General features: G+C 45.4%; 1 protein-coding gene across 9 annotated transcripts in view; it reads left to right on the forward strand.

Moving 5' to 3' along the window:
- LOC124043822 (plakophilin-4-like) overlaps window positions 1-24044 on the forward strand; it is a 134976-nt gene that overhangs the window by 74857 nt on the left and 36075 nt on the right. For all 9 annotated transcript variants that reach the window (XM_046362820.1, XM_046362821.1, XM_046362824.1 and 6 more), the window contains 5 exons: window positions 9015-9209; window positions 12068-12278; window positions 13783-13915; window positions 17322-17535; window positions 23446-23629. In XM_046362820.1, the coding sequence (XP_046218776.1) occupies window positions 9015-9209; window positions 12068-12278; window positions 13783-13915; window positions 17322-17535; window positions 23446-23629 (937 nt within the window). The remainder of the gene's footprint in view (window positions 1-9014; window positions 9210-12067; window positions 12279-13782; window positions 13916-17321; window positions 17536-23445; window positions 23630-24044) is intronic.

The raw sequence follows: 24044 nt of genomic DNA on the forward strand, positions 1-24044 counted from the left end.
ATGTTTGGTTGAGACGTTGATCAATGAGATTTCAACCTTTTATTCACCCACTCAAAAAGACAGCTAGAAGTTTGTTGAATTCCCAATGTGTTATCACTATGCTTTCAACCATCTAAAAGCACAACCAAATTCCAATGGAAAAGCAATGTTTGATTCTTGGTTTAGTTGGCATTCAAATGTTTTATCACTGTATTTGTTGTTCTTTTTAAAATGATTGAAAGTGCAATGTCGTTTAAAAAAAAATACAACAATTGAAATGTTATCACCGATTTATTTTTAATTTTTATAGCAATTGTGAAGATCTCCACAGACCTGCGACCCTTGCAGGCTATCTTGAATATGCACGCTTTCTATGATTAGATAAGACATTTATAGTTACAGTATGCTAACCTCAAAATGTGGCAGTGGATGTGTTACTCATTTTGAGTTTGAATAAATACTGTTACATTAGTTTGTAAAAGAGCCTTAACTTTAGGCTATTTACTCTCTTGCAAAAGTCATGTTAAATTGCGTTGACAACGCAAACCAAATATCAACATTTTAAAGGATATCTAATGCTTGGATAGTTTAATCTGAGCTACTGGCTTAATCATATTGTTTAACTTTTATTTTTGATTTAGTTGTAGACTAATTGCAAAAGTGATATTGTACTTGGTTGTCAACGCAACCAAAAATCAACATTTTAAAGGAGATGTATCTTTTGTGCCACTTAGTCTGGATTTAATTCCAGTTTGTCGACAAATTAATAATTGATATGTTGGATTCACGTCTTTGTCTCAACCAAGAATCAAAGTGAAAGAATAGGACAAAATCAAGTCAAACGTTGTGTGAAGTTTCTGAACATTTGTTTTAGTCTTATTTTTTAACTTTGCTTTTTGGTTGAGACGGGAATCCAACATTTTAATTATGAATTTGTAGATGAACTGGAATTAAGTCAGTGGCCACAGTGTTGGATTCACGTCTCACAAAAGAAAGACCTAGCAAAGCTGCAGCTGGCTCAAAACACACCTTGCCCTTAACTGCACATACAGCACTAACTTCAACAACATGCATGCCAGTCTTTCCTGGTTGTGTGTTGATGAGCGATTAACTGATTATCTTCTAGTTTTTACGAGAGTTATTGCTGTAATGAAACCTCCAGATTGTCTGCATAATCAAATAACATCCAGCTCAGACACCAATACATATGCCACCAGGGGTCTCTTCGCAGTCCCCAAGTCCAAAACGAATTCACTGCAACGCACGATATTATACAGAGCCATGATCTCATGGAACGCCCTTCCCTCAAGCAAAAAGCAAAATTACTTTAAATAAAATTGAAAAAAGACAATTCCAAACGTCTCATGGAACGACGGGGACTGTGAGGGGACGCGCACCAACACACTAACACAAGATTTTTTGTTGTTGTATTTTAAATTTGTTTGACTGACCTTGTCTTATCAGTGTTTTGTTACTCGTCATGTTTTGTGTTATTGTGGCCCTCAGGAAGAGTAGCAGCTTCTTCTGCTAAAGCTAATGGGGATCCAAATAAACAAATAAATCTCAACCAAAAATGAAAGTTAAAGAATAGGACTAAATCTAATCAAATCTAATCATATCAAACTTTAAATGCGCTTTTTAAAAAAAAGTTTGCGTTTGCCTTTGATTTAGTTCTATTTTTTTTACTTCGATTTTTGGTTGAGGTGGAGATGTATATCAGACAATGATTAACTTGATTCAATTTGAAATCGACCAAAGCTGTCCTTTTTTTGTTGAACCCTCCCACTTGGCAAAAACAAGTTGCGTCAATGTTGTTTCCACGTCGTTTCCACGTCATTTCCACACAAAAAACCTGGGATGTTGTATCAATGTAGAAAACTGATTTGGATTTGAAAAAAGTAATCAACTTAAGGGAATTTTGTATATTTTTCACCCAACTTTTAAAAATGTGTGTGGGGAGATTTCACATTGAATTCACGTCCGTCGACAACAAAATGTAAATCAAAACTAGACTGTTCCTAGTGGGCTTGTTTAAGTTGATGACTTTTCAAATGCTATATAAAGGCCTAAGTAGTATCATTGACGATATTTGACTTACAAAGTATGGTTACAGCTCTCTAGGCCCTCTAGTCTTTTCTATTTTTACCAATGACCGGCCACAGGCATTAAGCAAAGCATGTGTGTCCATTTATGTTGCTGATTCAACCATATACGAATCAGCAACCACAGCTAATGAAGTCACTGAAACCCTTTACAAAGAGTTGCAGTCTGTTTTGGAATGGGTGGCCAGTAATAAACTGGTCCTGGACATCTCTAAAACTAAGAGCATTGTATTTGGTACAAATCACTCCTTAAGTTCTAGAACTCAGCTGAATCTGGTAATGAATGTTATGGCTGTTGAAGAAATTAAGGAGACTAAATTACTTGACAGTTTACAACCGAAGGTAATGCCAAGGTCAAAACGTATAGATTCAGTGGTTGCACAGATGGGGAGAGGTCAAGCTGTAATAAAGAGATGCTCTGTTTTTTTGACACCACACTCCAAAGAGCAAGTCCTGCAGGCTCTAGTTTTGCCTAATCTTGATAATTGTCCAGGCGTGTGGTCCAGTTCTGCAAGGAAAGACCTAGTTAAGCTGCAGCTGGCCCAGAACAGAGCGGCATGTTTCGCTCTTAATTGTAATCAGAGGGCTGATATAAATACTAAACATGCCAGTCTCTCTTGGCCAAGAGTTGAGGAGAGTCTGACTGCATCACTTCTTTCTGTAAGAAACATTGTTGAAAATCCCAAATGGTTTGCATTGTCAACTTACACACGGCTCTGACAAATACACACTTATCCCACCAGACATGCCACCAGGGGTCTTTTCACAGTCCACAAATCCAGAAAACGTACAGTATCTTATAGAGCCGTTATGGCATGGAACTTCCTTCCATCTCAGATTGCTCAAATAAACAGCAAACCTGATTTTTTAAAAACTGATAAAGCAACACCTCGTGACACAAAGCCTCTCCCTTTTTAGACCTAGATTGTGCGTGTTTGTATGCATTGATATGTAGGCTACATGTGCCTTTAAAATCTATGTAGTTCTGTCCTTGAGCTGTTCTTGTCTATTGATGTTCTGTGATATATCATTATGTTTTGTGTGGACCCCAGGAAGAGTAGCTGCTGCTTTTGCAACAGCTAATGGGGATCCTAATAAAATAGCAAATACATTTAATTTGCTCGGTTAAACCTACCCTTTTGGAATTGACTTCGATAGCAACAGTGAATATATTTTGTTATTAAGAGATCTCTCTAATCATTCTCACCATAGCATATTGGTAATAGTCGGTGACAAATGTCGAAGCTAAGCAGGGCTGGGCTTGGTTCAAACCCTGGATCTGAGACCAAATGAATAGCTGTAGATAGATCATTTCTCCAGTAGGAGGTAATGCCCAGCCGATTTGTTTTTTTTCTCAGTGGATATAATGTTGGGGATCTGACATTGTTTCAAAGGTACAAATTCAACATACTTTATATCTGTTGAAAATTGGCTATAATGATGCCATAATCCTCTGGCTGATATTTCACCCTCAAATCCAATGTATTTTCCATGTAGATTCCAAGTCATAACACATTGACAAATGTACATTGGAACAACGCTGATTCATCCGTTCTTTTGCAACCCCTCCATGGGGAAATCTGAAAGCTTTCTACCAGGAATTCTGGGAAACCTTGGAATTTGGGGAATATTACCATTTTTGCCACTAGTTGCTTATTTTACCATCCTCTTTGATCTAATGTATTAATGTGCTTTCTAGTAACCCATGGAGAACTACAGTTTTAGCGGATGACATTATCTATGCTTATCTTGTCCCCCCCAGTAAATTGTTTGAATAGGGTTTATTCTCCACTGGCTCGCCACTTAGCTGTTCATTAGCTAGTGTGCGAAGCTGGTGGTTATTCGGGGTCTCGCTGAACCCCCCCCCCCCCCCCAGAGACGAAGCTCTCCCCTGGGTCTCTCTCAACAGCTGACCGCACGCTGCGGATGCTCCAGAGGTCATGTTTATTTGGCACTGTTTCTGAGGGAGAGTAGGCAAGTATGCTGCTGCTGAGTGGTTATACCTGTGTCCCAAATGGCAACCTATTCCCCTTTTTATTTTTAGAGCGCTAGTTTTGACCAGGACCCACATGGGGTGTCATTTGGGACACAGCCTACAGCTGCCTTTCTGGGCTTCAGCTCTCCCCGGAAAGACAAACACTTATATTTATTCATTTTCGCTGTTCTGAACTCTGATAAGAATCCCTCATTTATCTCATTAACGCATGGCAGTGTTGAGCAGCTTGAGAGCCTCTGCTCGCCTAGCGGTGTTGGACCTGAGCCAAAAAATAATCGTGTTTGGGCTCTATTGAAGTGAGCGAAGTATGCAGTGAGTGCTCAGTGACTCGGCCACTGCAGTCTCTCTTGCGCTGGGGAGTTGAGTCCCCTTGATGCGAGGTTAGGTCACATATCCACATGAGCCATGTTTATGGGATCTGTTACCCTGAAGCAGAGGGGACTAGAGGGTATTGCGCTGTTAGGAGCTAAGGCTTGTGAGCTTTGGGCCGGCCGCGGCGGTAATAACTGCAGGCTGGATTTATACGCCTGGATGCATAGTGGCAGATGCTGCTTTCCTGCCGTAGGCTCAGGTTGCGTCCCAAATGGTACCCAATTGCTTATGTAGTGGTCTAAAGCAGTGCACTTTAAAGGGTATGAGGTGCCATTTGGGATGCAGGCAGACATTGTTCCACTTCCGGACTGACCAGACCTCCGTCAGTCAGGCGTGCTGGGCTGTGACTCCCCAAATACTGTTGTCATGGTGGGTCATCTGGTGTGAATTTCTAATTTGACTGACCTCATCAGGGCTTTCCCCTGGTAAATGAGCTTATGGTTAGGAGAACCCACCCCCTTCCTCCATTTACAGAAACACACACACCTCCTGACATCTGCTGGCTCAGCCGTGTGTTCTACTAGCCCATATATCCATTCACTCTCACTAGAAAGCCTGATGGGGAAGGCAACGTCTAGCCTATCAAGACGAGTTCCAAATGGCTCCCTTTTATAGTGCTCTGCATCGGGAATAGGGTGCCATTTGGGATTCACCCCCAGGTGTAGCCACAAAATCAATTTAGCCACAAATAAATAATGAAATATGTTCAATTTGGTTTAAATAATGCAAAAACAAAGTTTTGGAGAAGTAAAAGTGCAATATGTACCATGTAAAAAAGCTAACGTTTGAGTTCCTTGCTCAGAACTTGAGAACGATGGTGGTTCCTTTTAACATGAGACTTCAATATTCCAAGATAAGCGGTTTTAGGCTGTAGTTAATATAGTATTTATAAGACTATTTCTTTCTATTCCATTTGTATTTCATATACCTTTGACTATTGGATGTTCTTATAGGCGCTATAGTATTGCCAGTGTAACAGTATAGCTTCCGTCCCTCTCCTCGCCCCTACCTGGGCTCGAACCAGGAACACATCGACAACAGCCACACTCGAAGCATCGTTACCCATCTCTCCACAAAAGCCGCGGCCCTTGCAGAGCAAGGGGAATAACTACTCCATGTCTCAGAGCGAGTGACGTTTGAAACGCTATTAGCGCACACTCAGCTAACTAGCTAGCCATTTCACATCGTTTACACCAGCCATTAGGCTGATAGGCTTGAAGTCATAAACAGCGCTGTGCTTGCGAAGAGCTGCTGGCAAAACACACAAAAGTGCTGTTTAAATGAATGCTTACGAGCTTGCTGCTGCCTACCATTGCTCAGTCAGACTGCTCTATCAAATCTTAGACTTAATTATAACATAACACACAGAAATACGAGCCTTCGGTCATTAATATGGTCGAATCCGGAAACTTTCATTTCGAAAACAAAACGTTTATTAATTCAGTGAAATACGGAACCGTTCGGTATTTTATCTAACGGGTGGCATCCCGTTAGTCTAAATATTGTTGTTACATTGCACAACCTTCAATGTTATGTCATAATTACGTAAAATTTTGGCAAATTAGTTCGCAATGAGCCAGGCTGCCCCAACTGTTGCATATACACCGAATTACACAATTTCACCTGGTCAATATTACCTGATAACCTAGATTTATTTTAGCTAAATATGCAGGTTTAAAAATATATACTTCTGTGTATTGATTTTAAGAAAGGCATTGGTGTTTATGGTTAGGTATAGTCGTCCAACGATTGTGCTTTTTTTTGCAAATGCGCTTTTGTTAAATCATCCCCCAGCGTTGCATCGATTATATGCAATGCAGGACACACTAACTAGATAAACGAGTAATATCAACCATGTATAGTTATAACTAGTGATTATGATTGATTGTTTTTTATAGGATAAGTTTAATGCTAGCTAGCAACATACCTTGGCTTCTACTGCATTTGCGTAACAGGCAGGCTCCTCGTGGAGTGCAATGAGAGGCAGGTGGTTAGAGCGTTTGACTAGTTAACCATAAGGTTGCAAGATTGGATCACCCGAGCTGACGAGGTGAAAATCTGTCTTTCTGCCCCTGAACAAGGCAGTTAACCCACCGTTCCTAGGCTGTTATTGAAAGTAATTGTGTTCGTAACTGACTTGCCTAGTTAAATAAAGGTATAACAAAAGAAATCGCAAAATCGGCGCCCAAAAATACCGATTTCCGATTGTTATGAAAACTTGAAATCAGCCCTAATTAATCGGCCATTCCGATTAATCGAGCTCTACTTGAGACATGGGTTGTATATGTGTGCCATACAGAGGGTGAATGGGCAAGACAAAATATTGAAGTGCCTCTGAACAGGGCATGGTAGTAGGTGCCAGGCCAGATGTACCGATTTGTGTCATGATCAACAGTTTGCTGTGTATAACAACAATGGTCCACCACCCAAAGGACATCCAGACAACTTGACTGTGGGAAGCATTGGAGTCAACATGGGCCAGCATGTCCACACCCCGAATTGAGGGCAAAAGGAGGCGCAACTCAATATTAGGAAGGTGTTCCTAATGGTTTGTGTACAGTCTATATGGCTAAGTGTTGTTTTTTCTGCTGAGAGCTGCAAAGAGAGCTCATTAACCCATAAGGATGGAACAACAGATGCACTACATGACCAAAAGTATGTGGACATCTGCCCATTTGAACATCTTATTCCAAAATCATGGGCATTTGATATGGAGTTGTTCCCCCTTTGCTGCGATAACAGCCTCCACTCTTCTGGGAAGGATTTCCACTAGATTCTGGAACATTGCTGCGGGGACTTGCTTCCCTTCAGCCATTAGCATTGAGGTCCGGCACTGACATTCCAATTCATCCCAAAGGTGTTCAATGGGGTTGAGGTCAGTGCTCTGTGCAGGCCAGTCAAGTTCTTTCACACCGATCTTGACAAACCATTTCTGAAATGGACCTCTCTTTGTGCTCGGTGGCATTGTCATGCTGAAAGAGGAAAGGGCCTTCCCCAAACTGTTGCCACAAAGCTGGAAGTACAGAATGGTCTAGAATGTCATTGTATGCTGTAGCGTTTAGATTCCCTTCACTGGAACTAAGCGGCCTTGCCCGACCGTGAAAAACAGCCCCAGACCATTATTCCTCCACCAAACATTACAGTTGGCACTATTCATTCAGGCAGGTAGCGTTCTCCTGGCATCCTCCAAACCCAGATTTGTCCCTCGGACTTCAGATGGTAAAGCATGATTCATCACGCCAGAGAACGCGTTCCACTGCTCCAGAGTCCAATGGTGGCGACGTTACACCACTCCAGTCGACGCTTGGCATTGTGCATGGTGACCTTAGGCTTGTGTGTGGCTTCTCGGCCATGGAAACCCATTTCATTAATCTCTCAATGAACATCTTGCCGATGTTGTTTCCAGAGGCAGTTTGGAACTCGGTAGTGAGTGTTGCAACCGAGGACAAAAGATCTTTACGCGTTTCAGCACTCAGGGGTCCCGTTCTGTGAGCTTGTGTGGCCTACCACTTTGAGGCTGAGCCATTGTTGCTCCGAGATGTTTCCACTTCACAATAACAGCACTTACAGTTGATCGGGGCAGCTCCACCAGGGCAGATATTTTTACAAACTGACTTGTTGGAAAGGTGGCATCCTATGACGTTGAAAGTCACTGAGCTCTTCAGTTAGGCCATTCTACTGCTATCGTTTACCTATGGAGATTGCATGGCTGTGTGCTCTATTTTATACACCTGTCAGCAATGGGTGTGGCTGAAATAACCAAATCCACTCATTCGAAGGCGTGTCCACATACTTTTGCATATATAGTGTAGTTTGTTGGCCAAACCGTTCGGATGCTGGACGGTTTTGTGAGAAGACTGAATTTTGGGACGTCTTGTGCTCTTACAAACACCACTCTAGCTGTCACCTTTCACCGCAGATGCGGAAGTGCGACACCGGAGGATGCTGGTGAATTGAGAGACATCCCATGCAATATCTGCAGCTTAAACTGACAGATTTTGTTTGTTTGATATTTGTTTTTTTTGTGCCAATTCAAATTCCCCCTGGGCACGGACATCAACTCTGAGGTTAAAAAGCTGGATCATTAAGAGAGCGAGAGCGGAGCAGAGAGATGGGGGCGGTGCGGCTTGACAAATGGCATAAAGCTACTGCCTTAGCGTTGCACAGAATTGGAAATGAGCCCTGAATTAATTTCAATTAAGTCCGTCTTTAGCAGCTTAACTGTCAAACTTCAGCACGGACATGGCGTTTTTTTCTCTGAGCTCTCGCTAGCAATTTGAGCGTGTCTGAATTATTGCAGTTTATCCCTAGTTATCTGTGCTGTGTGCTGCTGTGTAGTAGCTGTCACTGTGTGATGCTAATGGGGATTAGGGGTGACACACAGGAAGACACACACGGCTGGTGGCAGTCTCTAACCCTGAGCCTGTACTACTGTCTGATTCTGTACCCCAAATGACACCCTATTCCTTATTAAGGCCCAATGGGCTCTGGTCAAAAACGAATGCACTGAAATTCGGGAATACGTTTCCATTCAGGACGCAGACTTACGCTCTCCGTCCCTTTAGGCATGCGGAGCTCGTACGCCAGTCAGCACAGCCAGCTGGGCCAGGACCTGAGGTCAGCCATGTCCCCTGACCGCCACATCACGCCCATCTACGAGGACAGGACCTTCCAGGGGCCCCTGTACCATAGCCCCAACCACCACGACCCAGTGGACCTCAACAACTCCTCACAGAGCGCCATCTACAGGAGTCCGTCAGGTAGAACACTCGACTGCTATGAGGTGCACCACGTGTCAAACTCGTTCCACGGAGGGCCGAGTGTCTGCAGGTTTTCGCTCCTCCTTTGTACTTGATTGATGAATTAATGTCAATGATTAATAAGGAACTCGCGTCACCTGGTTGTCTAGGTCTTAATTGAAAGGGAAAAACCTGAAAACCAGCAGACACTAGGCCCTCCATGGAATTACTTTGACAGCCCTGCTGTACACAATTGGTTTTCAAACCTCTCCTTGGGGACTCCCAGACCTTTCATAATTTAGTTGTAGCTCTGAACTAGCTCACTTGAGTCACCTATTCAAGCGCTGAATGATTAGTTGACAAGTTGAATAGTGAACTTAAAATGCATGGAATGGCTTGTGGCGCGCAAGGAGAGGTTTGAAAAACACTGCTCTACACTTCATCTTAAGGTTGCAAAATTCAGGTAATTTAAAAAAAATGTCCAGGTTTTCCACAAATCCTGTTTGGAGGATTTGCTGCTTATTCCAACCGTTGATTTCTCTAAACCTAGGCATTTTGGGAAAGTTTAACGTCATCTCAATGTCTAATGATGAGAACACTAATGCAAGCAGGATGGAACCAAGGCATCAATAAGCTGATTTGATCAGCAGCGTTGGTGAGAAACAGATGGGGATGTTGAGGAGAGAGAGAGCAGTCTTTTAAATAATTTACAATGACTCTGTCATAGTTTAAACATAGCTGTTACATGGCTACTCCCCCTGCCTTTCCCACTCTAGCCCAGGTTCTCCCTCTTGCTCTCGTTCGCTCTCTCACTGTCTCTCGCGCTTTCTCTCTCTCTCGCTCACCCACTCCCCTCCCCCTTCTCTTTTTCTCTCTTATGTGATCTCTCCTGGGAACACTTTGTCCAAGCCAGACAGCCATCCAGCCCAGCCAGACTGCCTGCCTGCCAGTCTACCTATCTTGCCCTCCTTTCCTCCCTCCTTCGTCAGAGATGGGTCTGAGACGGGAGAGGAAGGAGACAGGCATGGGCTGATACGCCAGCCACAAAGGAGTCAATTACCTGTGTGTCACACTCATAATGAGAAGAGGGATGAGGGGCCAGGGAACAGCAGCGTGTCCACACACAGTCAGCGTCCCAAATGGCACCCTACTCCCTATTTTAAGTGCTCGACACTTTTGATTGACCAGGGCCCAAAAGTAGGGCATGCTATCCCTTGTGTACTTTATAGGTAACAGGGCTCTATTTGGGAGGTAGCCATGGCCAGCTGGGTTTGGATGTTAGAATTCTATCATCGCTCCTCCAGCACACAGCCATTTAGCATCCTCTTTACAGCAGACGTGAGATCCTCACGGACTGATAAGTTCAGTAATAAATGGTATTGATGCTCAGAAGACGACTCCTTTCAGATAACGATTAGCACCCATGTTACGCTTGCGGCCCGGCTATATTGAGAGGAAGGCAAAAAAGGTTGTTTGGAGTCTTTACCGAAGATCATTTGAAATAAAACATCTAATTTGATCCCCAAGCACCCTTTGTTATAGTGTGAAATTCAATTTTGATGGACTTTTTCCCCAGTTCTCTTTCCATAAATTCTTTATCTACAGTATTTCTGGTGGTCTGTATTTTTTGGGGAGTGACAACCAAGGTTTTTATGCTAAATGGAAATATCGATCCCTGTTGCAAAAAAAGCAAGTCGCAGAGGTCAGGTATGACATTTAAGATGGATGTAGCTTTTTTTTCTTAAAGAGGATTTTAGTAGCGTGTCATCATGATATCACAGATCTGGCCTATGAACTGCCAAATAGAGAGAGTTATTGATGTGAGCATTTTTAATTTTTGGAGTGCATCTTCAAGTTGACGTGTTGTTTCTTGTAGGAGGGACTGTGTGTGTGTGCTCTGTGCAGGCACAGTCCCTGCAGCATGGCAGGATAGGGATCTGACCGGAGGGAAGGAGAGCAGCAGTCACATGGTCTCTGCTCTGTTTGTTCGGAGCAGGAAAGCTGTGTGTGTGTGTGTGTGTGTGTGTGTGTGTGTGTGTGTGTGTGTGTGTGTGTGTGTGTGTGTGTGTGTGTGTGTGTGTGAGAGAGAGAGTATGTAGGGCATATTGTGCTAGAAACTAGGTCACAATATCACAACGCAAGGAGGGGAGAGGGGCAGAAAAATAGACATTGTTTAAGGACGATGACACAGTTAAAATTATGGCAGACTAAATATTTACCCTGGCCTGGATGGAAGGATATCCTGTTGGTGTGTTAGCTTAGCACTGCTGCTGTTTCACCTAAAGAGGGAGGACTGTGTGTCTATTCCTGTGTCGGACGCAGCTAGGGCTCACTGGCCTCAGGCCACACTGAAGCAGGGAGGAGAGGAGAGAGGGATGAGAGGAGGTGTGTTGCTGGATCACCTACTACAAGGCAGACGAGCCCTGTGAAAAAACCTGCCGGAAATGGCTTTGCTCAGTCCTACATCGTTAATGAACGAAACGACAACAACAAAACGGTCCCTTTTTGAAGGAGGAGTAGTGTGGAATCACGGGAGCACCATTTTACCCTCTTTCATTAAGTGGATCCAGATTGGAAGAAACGGTGTGTGCCTAGTGTTTTCCGCTCCGGTCAGCACGCCTCGGTGTGTGTGTCCCAAATGGCACCCTATTCCTTATAGAGTGCACTACTTTTAACCAGAGCCCTATGTGCCATGGTCAGAAGTAGTGCACTATTCAGAGAAAAGGGGTTCTGTTTTGGTCACGTTTTCTGAGGTGAAAAAGGTTTGAAAGAACACTGCTAATCTTCACTAGCCCAGGGAGTTGTAGATGAGGTCTGGTAGCTGCTGTATACTTGTCTTGTTCGATATCAATCTGAGTTGTTTTTCGTTGGTCTCTCAGGCGTGGGGACCCTCCAGAGGACCTCCAGCCAGCGTAGTGCCATGACGTACCAAAGAAGCAACTACGCTCTGAACACGGCGGCCACGTACGCAGAGCCCTACCGCTTGGCTCAGTACCGGCCCTCCGAGGGCAACTACGTCAGGCAGCCGGTCGTCATGGATGACGGGGCCACCCGCTCGCCTTCCATAGACAGCATCCAGAAGGACCCGAGGTAAAGCACTAGGCACTAAGCTACAAGCGTTGGGTCGTTGTCATTAGTCCGCATCTTAGCAAAACTTTGCACCGTAAAACGGAAACATCCGTTTCTTATTGGACGAATTCTGACAGTGCTTTTAACAGTGCTTCTAACCTGGTTTACGGGGCTACTACTGTATATACTGCTGGGTCAACACTAGTGTTACTATTCACACACACACAGCCCCCTGGGCAGCCATCCAGAGCCTTAGCCATTAAGATACAGATGTCGGATCTTAATTTGAGCCAAGTTTGCCACTGCAGGAAAATAATCCCGCAGCAACAGGAAATGTGAATTATTATGTGGATTATAATTAATGGCTGTTTTTTTTGTAGGAGTTGATACATTTTTTTTGATTTGGCAAATCAAGTAACATTTTTAAGTGGAAAACCTTGAATACACTAGAGGTTTTAATTTCCTGCACAAATGGCTAGACGGACCACTCTACAAAGGACCCCCTGATTCAGTGAACTGCTGCGTCTGCTCTTGCTACAGAGGCGTGTGTACTATGTAAGCATGGCTGGGTTTGTGGACCCGGAGCGCTGAACCCCTGACCTTGGGAGTGCTGTTCACACCCGGAGTCCTGCTCTAGCTGAGAGCAGTGAGAGGGTGACAGCAGGCCTCCCTCCCTGCCTGCTCTACACAGCAGACCATGCTCAGACCAAAGGGGGCCTCCTGACTCTCCCCTATATAGTGGCTATGGGCCCTGGTCAAAGTAGTGCACTATAAAGGGAGTAGGGTGCCATTTGGGTTGCATTCCAGAGGCAGGCCTAAAAGCACCTGCACTAAGAAAAGGCATGTTTCATCAACTGGGTCTCTACTGCCAAACGGATGACATGTAGCAGTGGTGATGGTATCAACTTTTTGTGTCCTCGGGGTAATTTAGAAGAAAATTGTATTTTGATTTGATTGGCGTCTTGCTTCATGTAACACGCTGAGGCAAGGGCAGGCGCTTTACAGCCGACACTACACACATCAAAACAGCCAATTCTGTCACAATGTGGACGTGCTCCCCACTTTCCTACTTTCTCATTTCCTCTCCTTTTCTTTACTCCGCTAGTCAAGAGGTTTTTTTTGGCGGTCAGAGATGAATACAAGTTCTGAACCAGAAGCAGACTTGGTAATATCTACGCTTTTCTCTTGTCACAAAGGTCATTCGTTCTAGTCTACGTCTTTTTAGACGGATTCAACGAAGCCTCATGAGTCAGGAGAAGCTCATCGCAGTGACTCTCCAAAAGGCAAGACATGCCTTCTGGTCTTACAAATGAAACCGGAGTGAAATCTCAGCCTTTTTATATATTGGGAGAAAAGCAACAATCCTGCAGTGTAATAGATGTCTGTCATTTCCTGGTGCTTGAAACGTGTAGCCGTGTGCCCCAGCCCTGTGGACCGTGGGTGGATATAGCTGTGTGCTGACGTTGTACTGCTTTGTGTGTGTCTCTGTGCGCGTGTGTCTAATATCTCTCTGTCTGTGTTCCAGGGAGTTTGCCTGGCGTGACCCCGAGCTGCCCGAGGTCATTCATATGCTGCAGCACCAGTTCCCCTCGGTGCAGGCCAACGCCGCCGCATACCTGCAGCACCTGTGCTTCGGCGATAATCGAGTCAAGGCGGAGGTACATTACGTACGCACTACTCCCCAGATCCTTCTTCAGTCCCCAGCATGCAAATCACTGTGATGTGCTGCCCATCCCAGGGGGGGATAGGGATGTGGCAGTCATGACATTCTGTCAGCCAGTGGTTGTCATGTAAATAACTGCCGGTCTCATGGTAAATGACCGTTTAATGAACATCAATGAACATTAGCATCTCTTGACTTCCACGCTTAGCCTAAACGCCACTGATGCAGACCTTTGGAACATCTACATTTTGGAAAAAGTCAAACGAATCCATGTAACATAGCCTACGCCTTCACATTAAATCCGTTATTTATTTTAGACCGATCTAAAGAGACGTGATGTGAAGAAAATGTAGCCTATTTCAGAAGAACAGAATCGCATACTCTGAGTTGTCCTTATGTTAGGTCCTGATCTGGCTATGCCATATGGCTGTGGGCTACACAAGTTAATTTAGCAGACAAGATTTGCTTAGGATTCCGTGGCAATATTTTATAGCATGAAGGATACGATTGAACAAAGCCGAATAAAATAGAAAGGCTATTTTCTCCAAATGATTTCCGACGTGATGCGCACATGCGGCTGTTCTGTGCTGAGCGGTTAACGAAGTAACAGGTCCTCCTATATGCTTTGGTAAGGGATATTTATGCAACTTTAGTTGTGACACAAACGTTGGGCTAGATGTTTTCATTTTGAATACATTCTAAGGCGGCATGATGCAAAGTTGCATGAAAGGCATGAGTTCTGCGTTGTTTCTTGCGCAGGCTGCACACACTTCATCAGTCTTTCACTCACCACTTGACAAGCACTTGATAATATTCTCACCAGGCCTCAAATTTCCCAGCGGCATCCCCCTTGTGTGGACGTAATGCCCCATAAATCAATCTATGCCTTGCGACCAAAGTGGCCCAATGTGCCCTCGGGCTGAATATAATAATTATAATTCCCTTCTCCCGGCTGCCAATCGCTGTGCTCCGAAGCACCTCTCACTCACATGGCTCTTTTCAGATATCTCAATTCTAGCCTTACGTGATCAAGTCCTTCTCACAGGCAATTTAGCTCCAAAGTAGGCTACAAGTGAAGACAGACACATCGGGGACGCGACTGTGCGCATCCTTATCGAATTCCGAGGCGCACATTGAAGATGCTACAAGAACGGTCCCAATTTACTCAGCCAACAAGATGAGTAGGCCTAACAAACAGCAAAAGCACTAGCCTAGAGTATGTCAATCTCCTATCCCCCATAGTACAGAAGTTGGTCAACTTGTCCTACTGTGTGAGAATAAATATTCCAAACAAACTCTAGGACAGTTGTGGAATGCGATAGATCCCAAATGAATACAACCACTCGCATCAAACTATTAAAAAAGACAATGTGAGGCTGACTCAACAGATCAGAACATTTCCTGTCGCTTTCTTCACGTTATAAGCTCATTTATGCATGTAATGCTTTTTTTATATAGCTGCATTTTAATGATTAAAATTATCTTCCCCCAAACTTGAAACTCACTCGCCGGCTATATATGCCAGTTAGGCTTAATTTGAATTGTCATACAAACCTTATTAAAACATGTAGGCCTATGGGCTAGGCTACATGAGGTGTGCGATTATGATTTGGAGAAAAAAAAACTTTCTTGCCTCACTGTGCACGTTGGGCATCATTCACAAGTGATATTGTCATCCATCAGACTATTCTTAATTTAATATTGTTTTTTACATATAGTAAATAATATACTGTATGTGAAATGAGTTTCGATTTAGAATGGACGATTATCCTGAGCCTGTCTCAGAACATGTCAGTTCTCCTGAGTAGTGCAGCATCGCAATGGGTTTGATACCAGGCTGTGTAATGACAGGATGTGACCGAGAGTCCCGTAGGGCAGCGCCCAATTGGGAGGGTTTGACCGAGAGGGGGGGCTTTACTCGGCTCATTGCGCTCTAGTGACTCCTTGTGGCAGACCTGGCGCCTGCAGGCTGAACCCTGGTCGTCAGTTGGGCGGTGTTTCCTCCGACACATTGGTGCAGCTGGCTTCTGGGTTAAGTGGGTGGGTGTTAAGAAGCGCAGTTTGGCAGGTCAGAGGACGCCTCTCCCAAACCCATTGGGAAGTTGCAGCGATGAGACGAAATCGCAATTGGATATCACGAAATTGGGTAGACAAAGGTGGTAAAATAAACCACAAAAAAAGACACATCGTCTATATACTTAAATTGCAAATGGACACTTTTTCCATGGTTAATTTCCATGTTGTAAGCAAAGAAATGTGCTTATTATTAGGACTGTTTAGAAATAAATACAGTGCATTCGAAAAGTATTCAGACCCCTTCCCATTCACATTTTGTTATATTATAACCTTATTCTAAAATGGATAACATTTATTTTTATGCACAATACCCCATAATGACAAAGGGAAAACAGGTTTTTGACATTTTTACACATTTGTAAAAGATAAAAGGACCCATGACCGCCGGTGTGGCGGTATTACGTTCACTGTAACCACCCTAGGGGTGAATCTCAATTGTATGTATTTGATTCCTCACGTCCTCCCTTCTCGTCTCCTTCTCATAACGTACGGGAGGAACCTCAGATATTTTCTTGCAATGCATTTTGAGAAGGGGCCATTGACAGAGGACTTGAGGAATCAAGGAAATGCAATTGAGATTCACCCAGGTTTTGAGAGACTATGCTGCTGCAGAGGCTCTCTCCTTCTCTCTCTTTCCCTCCCTGGCTGGGCTGGGGTGGGGACTCCATTCCACTCCAGCTCCCTCTGGAATTTCACAGGGTGCTGGTACTGTTGCCGGAGTTGCCGGCTGGAAAAGCTGATCTCTTAAGATCCGTAGTGGCTTCACTGAGCATACAAAACATTAACACCTGCTCTTTCCATAACATAGACTGACCAGGTGAAAGCTATGATCCCTTATTGATGTCACTTGTTAAATCCACTTCTATCAGTGTAGCTGAAGGGGAGGAGACAGGTTAAAGAAGGACTTTTAAGCCTTGAGACAGTATTGTGTATGTGTTCCATTCAGAGGGTGAATGGGCAAGTCTGTATTAGGAAGGTTAGGTATACTCAGTGTATCGTTTAGGCTTTTTGTGCGACCGCTGAAGATATGCAGTACATGTTCTATGTGTCTTTCATCTGTTATAAGAAAGCCATTGGTATCTATTCTCCGCATCCCTTACATGAATAAATACAAAGCCCAGATTTATGTTGTCAGAGCGATACTCAGAACATAGTCACTACACGTTTCTGCACAATCCATGTTCAGTTCCTTATCAAATGTTTGTGACATTGATCCTGCATGACTGAACCTCTGTCCTCACCGTTTTGTCATTCTCGTGGTTTTTTACTGCACAAACCAATGAGTTATGCTCAAGGCCTTCTTGATGACTCGCCGCACCCTCTAGGTGTGCCGTCTAGGGGGAATCAAACACCTGGTGGACCTGTTGGACCACAAAACCCTGGAGGTCCAGAGGAACGCCTGTGGAGCTCTGAGGAACCTGGTCTACGGGAAAGCCACGGACGACAACAAGGTGGCCGTGAGAAACGCAGGTGGCGTCCCCGCTCTGCTCAGACTGCTGAGGAAGACTGTAGACGCTGAAGTGAGAGAGCTGGTCACGGGTAAGAGAGGGAGTGTGTCCGCGTGGTGCATTGTGTGTGTGTGTGTGTGTGTGTGTGTGCGCGCACGTTGGTGAATTTACTCTGTCTTGTTTTTTTCCAGATTTTTCTGGGTAAGAAACGGCATTTACTTAAAATGGCCCTTTTTAACCCTGGAACTCCACGGAGCGTTCCTTCCCACAGCCCGGATCTGTGCTATTCTCTCTCTCTTTCTCTCTTTCTTTCTCTCTTTCTCTGCCCTCTGGTGTATTCGCAGTGGTCACAGTTATTTCACTCATCCATTATTCAGTGACATTTGCCAAAATCAAATCCACTGGAGTTCCACTACTGGTTTTTTTTGTGGGACAGGAACATTACTACACAACTTAAAGTAGAGCTGTTCAATTATTAATCTTCTCGCCTGCCTGTCAGCCTTGCCAGTCCGCTTCGTCAGTCGTTTGGCATTAGTCATTGGACGTGAGGAACTCCAATCCCCTGAGTTGAATGACAGATACTAGGGGACAACTGGTCAGGACCAGGCCAGACCAGAATACACATGATCCCAAATGGCACCCTATTCCCTATATGCAGCACTACTTTTGACCGGGACCCACGGGGAATAGGGTGCTATTTGCCAAGGTGGCTGAATCAGCTGTTTGTGTACAGCTCAGCTCCATGCTCTACTCTGACTAGCTCTACCTCTACCACAGTGCAGAATCCAATTGCTCCGTTCTGTAGTGATACGTTGTGGAAGTGAAGTGGAGATGTGGCTCGAGTCTCGTGTCAATCAAGTTGGTGTTTGTTTTGATTTTTCTCAGAGCACGGTGAACTCCAAAGGAGAAAGAAGAGCCAATTGTTCTTAGGGTCTCCTCGGCCCTGAAAACATGCTTCACGACTGTATAAATCTGAAGCATCCGTTTGGCATTTCCACTCACTACCAAATGGTGATGAGAGGAAGCGCAGTGGGAGAAGATGGTAGCGAGAGAGATTTTGGCCGACGTTCTGCAAATGTTCTCATCGATGAAACGTCTGATCTCAATACAGTTTTGAGAGAGTGGACAATGTTTGGACAAAGTTATTTTGTAGACTTTACCCTATGCCAAAGTTTCTAAATATTGTCTTGTCTAGGGACTTGAAGGACGAATTGAGTCATTGCACCCAGAGTAGGCGGTCCCTAATGGAAATACGCAAATACATGCTAGAACACGCCAATAGGATCTCGCTAGCTCGTGATTGGCTCTGCCCACCTCCTTGCTTGTTCTGCCCACTATGATGAATGTGCTCCCATTTGAAATGACAGGCTTGTGGTCTATCTTGGGTTAGTTATGAAAACTCTTTGCTGATGGGTTGAATTAAGGAACTAACGAATCCGAGCCACATGCAGTCTATAACAGAAGGGTTTAAGGGGGGATAGAATCACTGGCGTTGCGGTCACTTCTTGCCGGTCTAATCCATTCTCATTCACAAGGGAGGCCAGTTCAATGCAGATGTGTGTCGTACAAATCTTGGACTAAATTGCTTTGATGTGTTGTGAGTACTTCTTACGACTGTGTGTGTGACAAAAATAAACGGCTAATAGGCAGTTGAGGACCCAGAATACCATGCAATTTTAAGAAGGTCTGTGATCACACCGTCCCCTCTGGATATTCACGACCAATCAGAACAATTGACACGAGGAGCTTTCTGCTGCACTTCCTGCTGGCCAAAGCCAATGGGGACTGACAGGACGTAGGTTGCGTCCCAAATGGTCCCCTATTCCCTATTTAGTGCACTACTTTGGACCGGAACCATATGGGTGCCATTTGGGATGCATTTTCTCACCAACACCCCTCTGACACATTTCCACCCTTGAAAAGAGCCATGTGCTGTATGGTAAAAGAGTACCAGAGTGCACTCAGCCTGCCCACCTCTGAGCTTTACTGGCAGGACATGTTTATTCTACACCCGGTATGTCAGTGGTCCTTTATTCCAGTGGGATCATCAGCTGTGCTCCATGTGAGCCACTACGGTAGCAGGAGGAGCCCCCTCTCTTCTCTTTTCTACCCAGGTCAGGGAGTCATTTTGTGGGGACGTGTGAAGCAATCTAGCCCTGGTCCCTGATTCCCATAGCAGCTGTTGTGGTTATTGGCTTGTCCTCAAAAGGCCTCTGAGATTAAAGGGACAGGCCTCCCCTGGTTGTCGTCACCCCAGTGGCAGTACAGGTGTCACCTGGCCCCTACGGACGGACCAGCTTGGCCCTGAACTGTGTCATCACAGCCTCTCTCTATACACACACACACACACACACAACGGCCTGTCCTAGAACACAGTCTATCCGTATGTGACCCCACTGTTATCATTGCTGTCGCAAATATTTATTTAACTAGGTAAGTCAGTTAAAGAACAAATTCTTATTTTACAATGACTGCCTACACCGGGAGCAGCGATATACACACAACCTGGGATGGAACAGAATGACAGTACATTCTATTACATTTAGTGTGCATGTGTGGAATCTGCTCCTGCTTTCCTATGTTGACGAGGCTCCCCTCGAATAGAAGTACCTATGTGTCGGAGTTCAGGAGACAGTCAGCTACAAGCCTAACCTTGTGTTGTGTGTGTGTGTGTGTGTGTGTTTCCAGCGTGCTGATGGGGAAAACCGCCCCGCTGTGCTCATCTCCTGGGCAGTGTTCCTTTTTTGAAATTGAATAGAGCTCATCAAGGAAGGCACACTGGGGCTGCTGCAAAGCATCCATTTCCTCGGATGTAAGGCAGAGTACAGATTTTCACCTAGCTCACCCTGCAGCCGCTGTGGAAATACACTGAGACCTCAGGCACACAGTTATACTGTAGTGGTCAGCCACACCCGACGGACTGGGGGGGGTGGGGACAACTAAACTCATAGTACTAACCACCTCTCTCCTCTGTCCCCCACTGGCCTTGGAGAATAACCCTGTCAGAGCTAGTCTTGATATCTGATTGTGTATGTTAGAGCAAACCCTGGGCTTTGACCAGAGATGGCACTGACCCAAATGGCACCCTATTCTCTGTGTTCAAAAGTAGTACGCTCTGTAGGGAGAATAGGGTGGCATTTGGGATGCAGGGCCAGGTCAACATATGGCCCCCGGCCTCTTAGCAACCGCTATCCAGCCCCTCCCCCCACTTCATCTGCTTATTGATACTGTTGGGTCTGGCATTGCAATGGATCTGCACGCTCATACCAGCTCCACAGCACGCCAGCACACATGCCCCTCTAAATCGCTCGCTCTCGGAGCCAACGAATGCCTGATCGACGCACATTAATCCGCCCAATCAGAGCCTGTTAATACCCGACCACGCTCACCGCACCCTTACTCTGGCCAATCGGTAGCGGCTGAATGTCTAAGCCACGCCAGCTCAAGCCCAGGGTACTATAATGGCTGTCCTGGCTTCAGCACCTCATCCCTGCAGACAATAACTGAATAACAAGCGCAGTGGATTTGTTATGGGGCGGAATGGAGCCCTTTAGCCAAGCTATGAGACACACACACTCCCCTCCCCTATCGCTCTCTCTTTCACGCAAACAAGTGCACATACACTCTTTCTTACACACACACACACACACACACACACACACACACACACACACACACACACACACACACACACACACACACACACACACACACACACACACACACACACACACACACACACACACACACACACACACACTCCCTAACTTTATAAATCTAGGCCACAGTCAAATGATATGTCTTTCGAGGATCGATCCGAAGGCAGGTGATTGGCTCCCGTGTCACAGCGTATTGCCTCTCCAGCTCGGGCGTTCGTTTACATTGGGCTAGTGTTCCCATGCCTGGGTAACATATCCATCACAGGAGGATGGCGCCCTTAATTGGTGGCACCTTAATTGGGCTCGTGGTAAATGGCTGGAGTTGAACAGTATCAAATCCATCAAAACATAAGGTTTCCATGCATTTGTTGCCATTCCATTTACTCGGTTCCTGCTATTATTAGGAGTCGTCCTCCCCCCAGCAGCCTCCTCTGGTATACATACAGTATAAAGAACTGAGCCCAGACCAAGCTGAGAGCTCAAGCCTCCGTGCACAATTCACACAGGCGGTTCCATCAGACTCTCAAATGTGACACATGGGAATCGCTGGGCTTTATAGAGACAACTGTCAGTCACACCTCACTGGACTCTGCTGCAGATTTTATCCCAAGTTTCAAAAGACTGCAGAACAGGGCCAGTTTAAAGGCTGTTTCTTCAAGTAGAGCTTTAGGGGGCGATGAGGAGGAGCGGGGGGGGGGGGGGTGATGGCTAGGGAGACAGACCTGGATCATTTCAGTTTGCCTGGGTGCTTTATTCTAGCCGTGTGTGTGTGTGTGTGTGTGTGTGTGTGTGTGTGTGTGTGTGTGTGTGTGTGTGTGTGTGTGTGTGTGTGTGTGTGTGTGTGTGTGTGTGTGTGTGTGTGTGTGTGTGTGTGTGTGTGTGTGTGTGTGCATTATCACTACATTACGAGGCTCTCATCCCAAGGGAGTTCTCAAGAGGAGTTTGCCATCGAAGAAAGCCAAGGCAAAGGCTAAGCTAGTAGAGAGCGGCACTAAGTCACCGCAGAGGGGTTGGACTGAAATGAATAACAGGGCCTGAGAATACACGTTCTAGGTGAGCTTACAGCTGCGGGATGAAGCCTCAAACGGCACTGGCAGGTGCAGATGTTATCCGCGGAGAGACGCTTTCATGGGTCGCTCGGGCCAAGCTGTGATGGACCCCAATGATAGTAACGGCCGTAAGGTTGTTATTGCCGCTATTTCATTAAAGTGTGAATGGACCTTGTATTGAACTGGGGAACTCCACGGATAGGGATACCTGGCTGTCTGTTATGCCTTGCTGGCATCCTCTTTAGGAATCGCCCTTGGGCTATAGTAATGGGTGTGATGACCTCCATTGGTTTAATTGGAGAGAAAACAAACAGTGGCCAGGGTACATAAACACTGGGGTGGATAGAGGAGAGCTCAAGGAAGCGACGAAGATCACACAAACAATCAAACACACACACACACCAGGCATCACTCCCATCCCATGCTTTCCTATCCGCACACATCCAAAGAGATCAGCCAGTCAGTGGGGGTGTAGGTAGTAACTATGGGTGCTTCCCAAGTGGCACCCTATTCCCTGTATAGTGCACTGCTTTTGGACCAGGGCCCATAGGGTTCCCATAGGGATCTGGTCAGAAGTAGTGCATTACATGGGGAATAGGGTGCCATTGGACTCTGGTCAAAAGTAGCGCGTTTAAATAGGGAAAAGGGTCCTATTTTGGGACGCATTCTGTGAGTCTCTCTCTCTCTCTCTCTCTCTCTCTCTCTCTCTCTCTCTCTCTGTGGTTAGACAGGAGCTGAGCTGCAGCCCTGTAGAAATCGGCCTGTGTTTTCTCCTTCCGGGAACAGCCATCTGAGTTAAAAGAACGTGCTCCACGCGGGTTAATCTGGAGCAGATGCAGGGCGCCTCCATCGCAAATTTTACTAGGACTATTACTGGTTACCCTAAGTACATTTAAAACTAATACAATCATTACAGAATATCGGGAGACATGTTACATTATCCAGATGATGCTTTGAGCCAGTATCTTGTGGTGTCTTGTGTTCATTTCAAGAGAGACATTTCTTCCTCACTTGCCTTGAGGATATCTAAAGCTTTTTAAGATCCTATTTGATGCCTGACGTCCCTGTTCTGCTGGCGGATGGCTTTCATTTGTTATATGAGGGCTATTTCCTCTGATCCTCTCTTCTCCCTGTGTGGTACTGAGCTATAAAAAGACCCTGGATCTTGGCAGCTCTGGAGGGCTAGCCTAACTGCACACGACAGCTGACACAACCAGGGGTTTGTGGGCCGGTGTCTCTCTCTCTCTCTAACGTGCCCCCCCCCCCTTTCCTGTCCCTCCTGCTTCTCTGCAGGGGTGCTGTGGAACCTGTCCTCCTGCGATTCCGTCAAGATGACAATCATTCGGGATGCCTTAACTACTCTGACAAACACTGTGATCATACCTCACTCTGGATGGAGCAGCTCGACGTTTGACAATGACCACAAGCTCAAGTTCCACTCGTCTCTGGTCCTGAGGAACACAAGTGGCTGTCTGAGGTAATGGACATTTTGAGCTTGATGCTACCACCCCCTTCTGGATGTTTTAAAGCTACTGCAAATGAAGCATGGCCTGGTAATCTCTGACTGTAGTTAGTGTGGTAAAGAAAATGTACAAACAAAATACACAGAATTAGAAGGCTGTGCACTTACAGATTCAATGCGGTGTCCGTTGATCCACCCACCCATAATGCAAGGCGTAGATGGGTATTATGTTATGGTTGCCCAGTAAGTATAATCACTCTGCAACCCAGCTGTAGTACAGGTTATTCTCACTCTCTAGCCACCCTGCCAGTGCCCCCCTTTTTGAAGGCAATGGATGCATCCCAAATGGCTCCCTTATGGGCCCGGGTCAAAAGTAGGGAGTAAGTTCCTATTTGGGAAGCTGCTAGAAGTTTGGTCTCTGACTGGCGAC

The sequence above is a fragment of the Oncorhynchus gorbuscha genome, linkage group LG09, assembly GCF_021184085.1.
Source record: "Oncorhynchus gorbuscha isolate QuinsamMale2020 ecotype Even-year linkage group LG09, OgorEven_v1.0, whole genome shotgun sequence".
Classification (NCBI taxonomy): domain Eukaryota; kingdom Metazoa; phylum Chordata; class Actinopteri; order Salmoniformes; family Salmonidae; genus Oncorhynchus; species Oncorhynchus gorbuscha.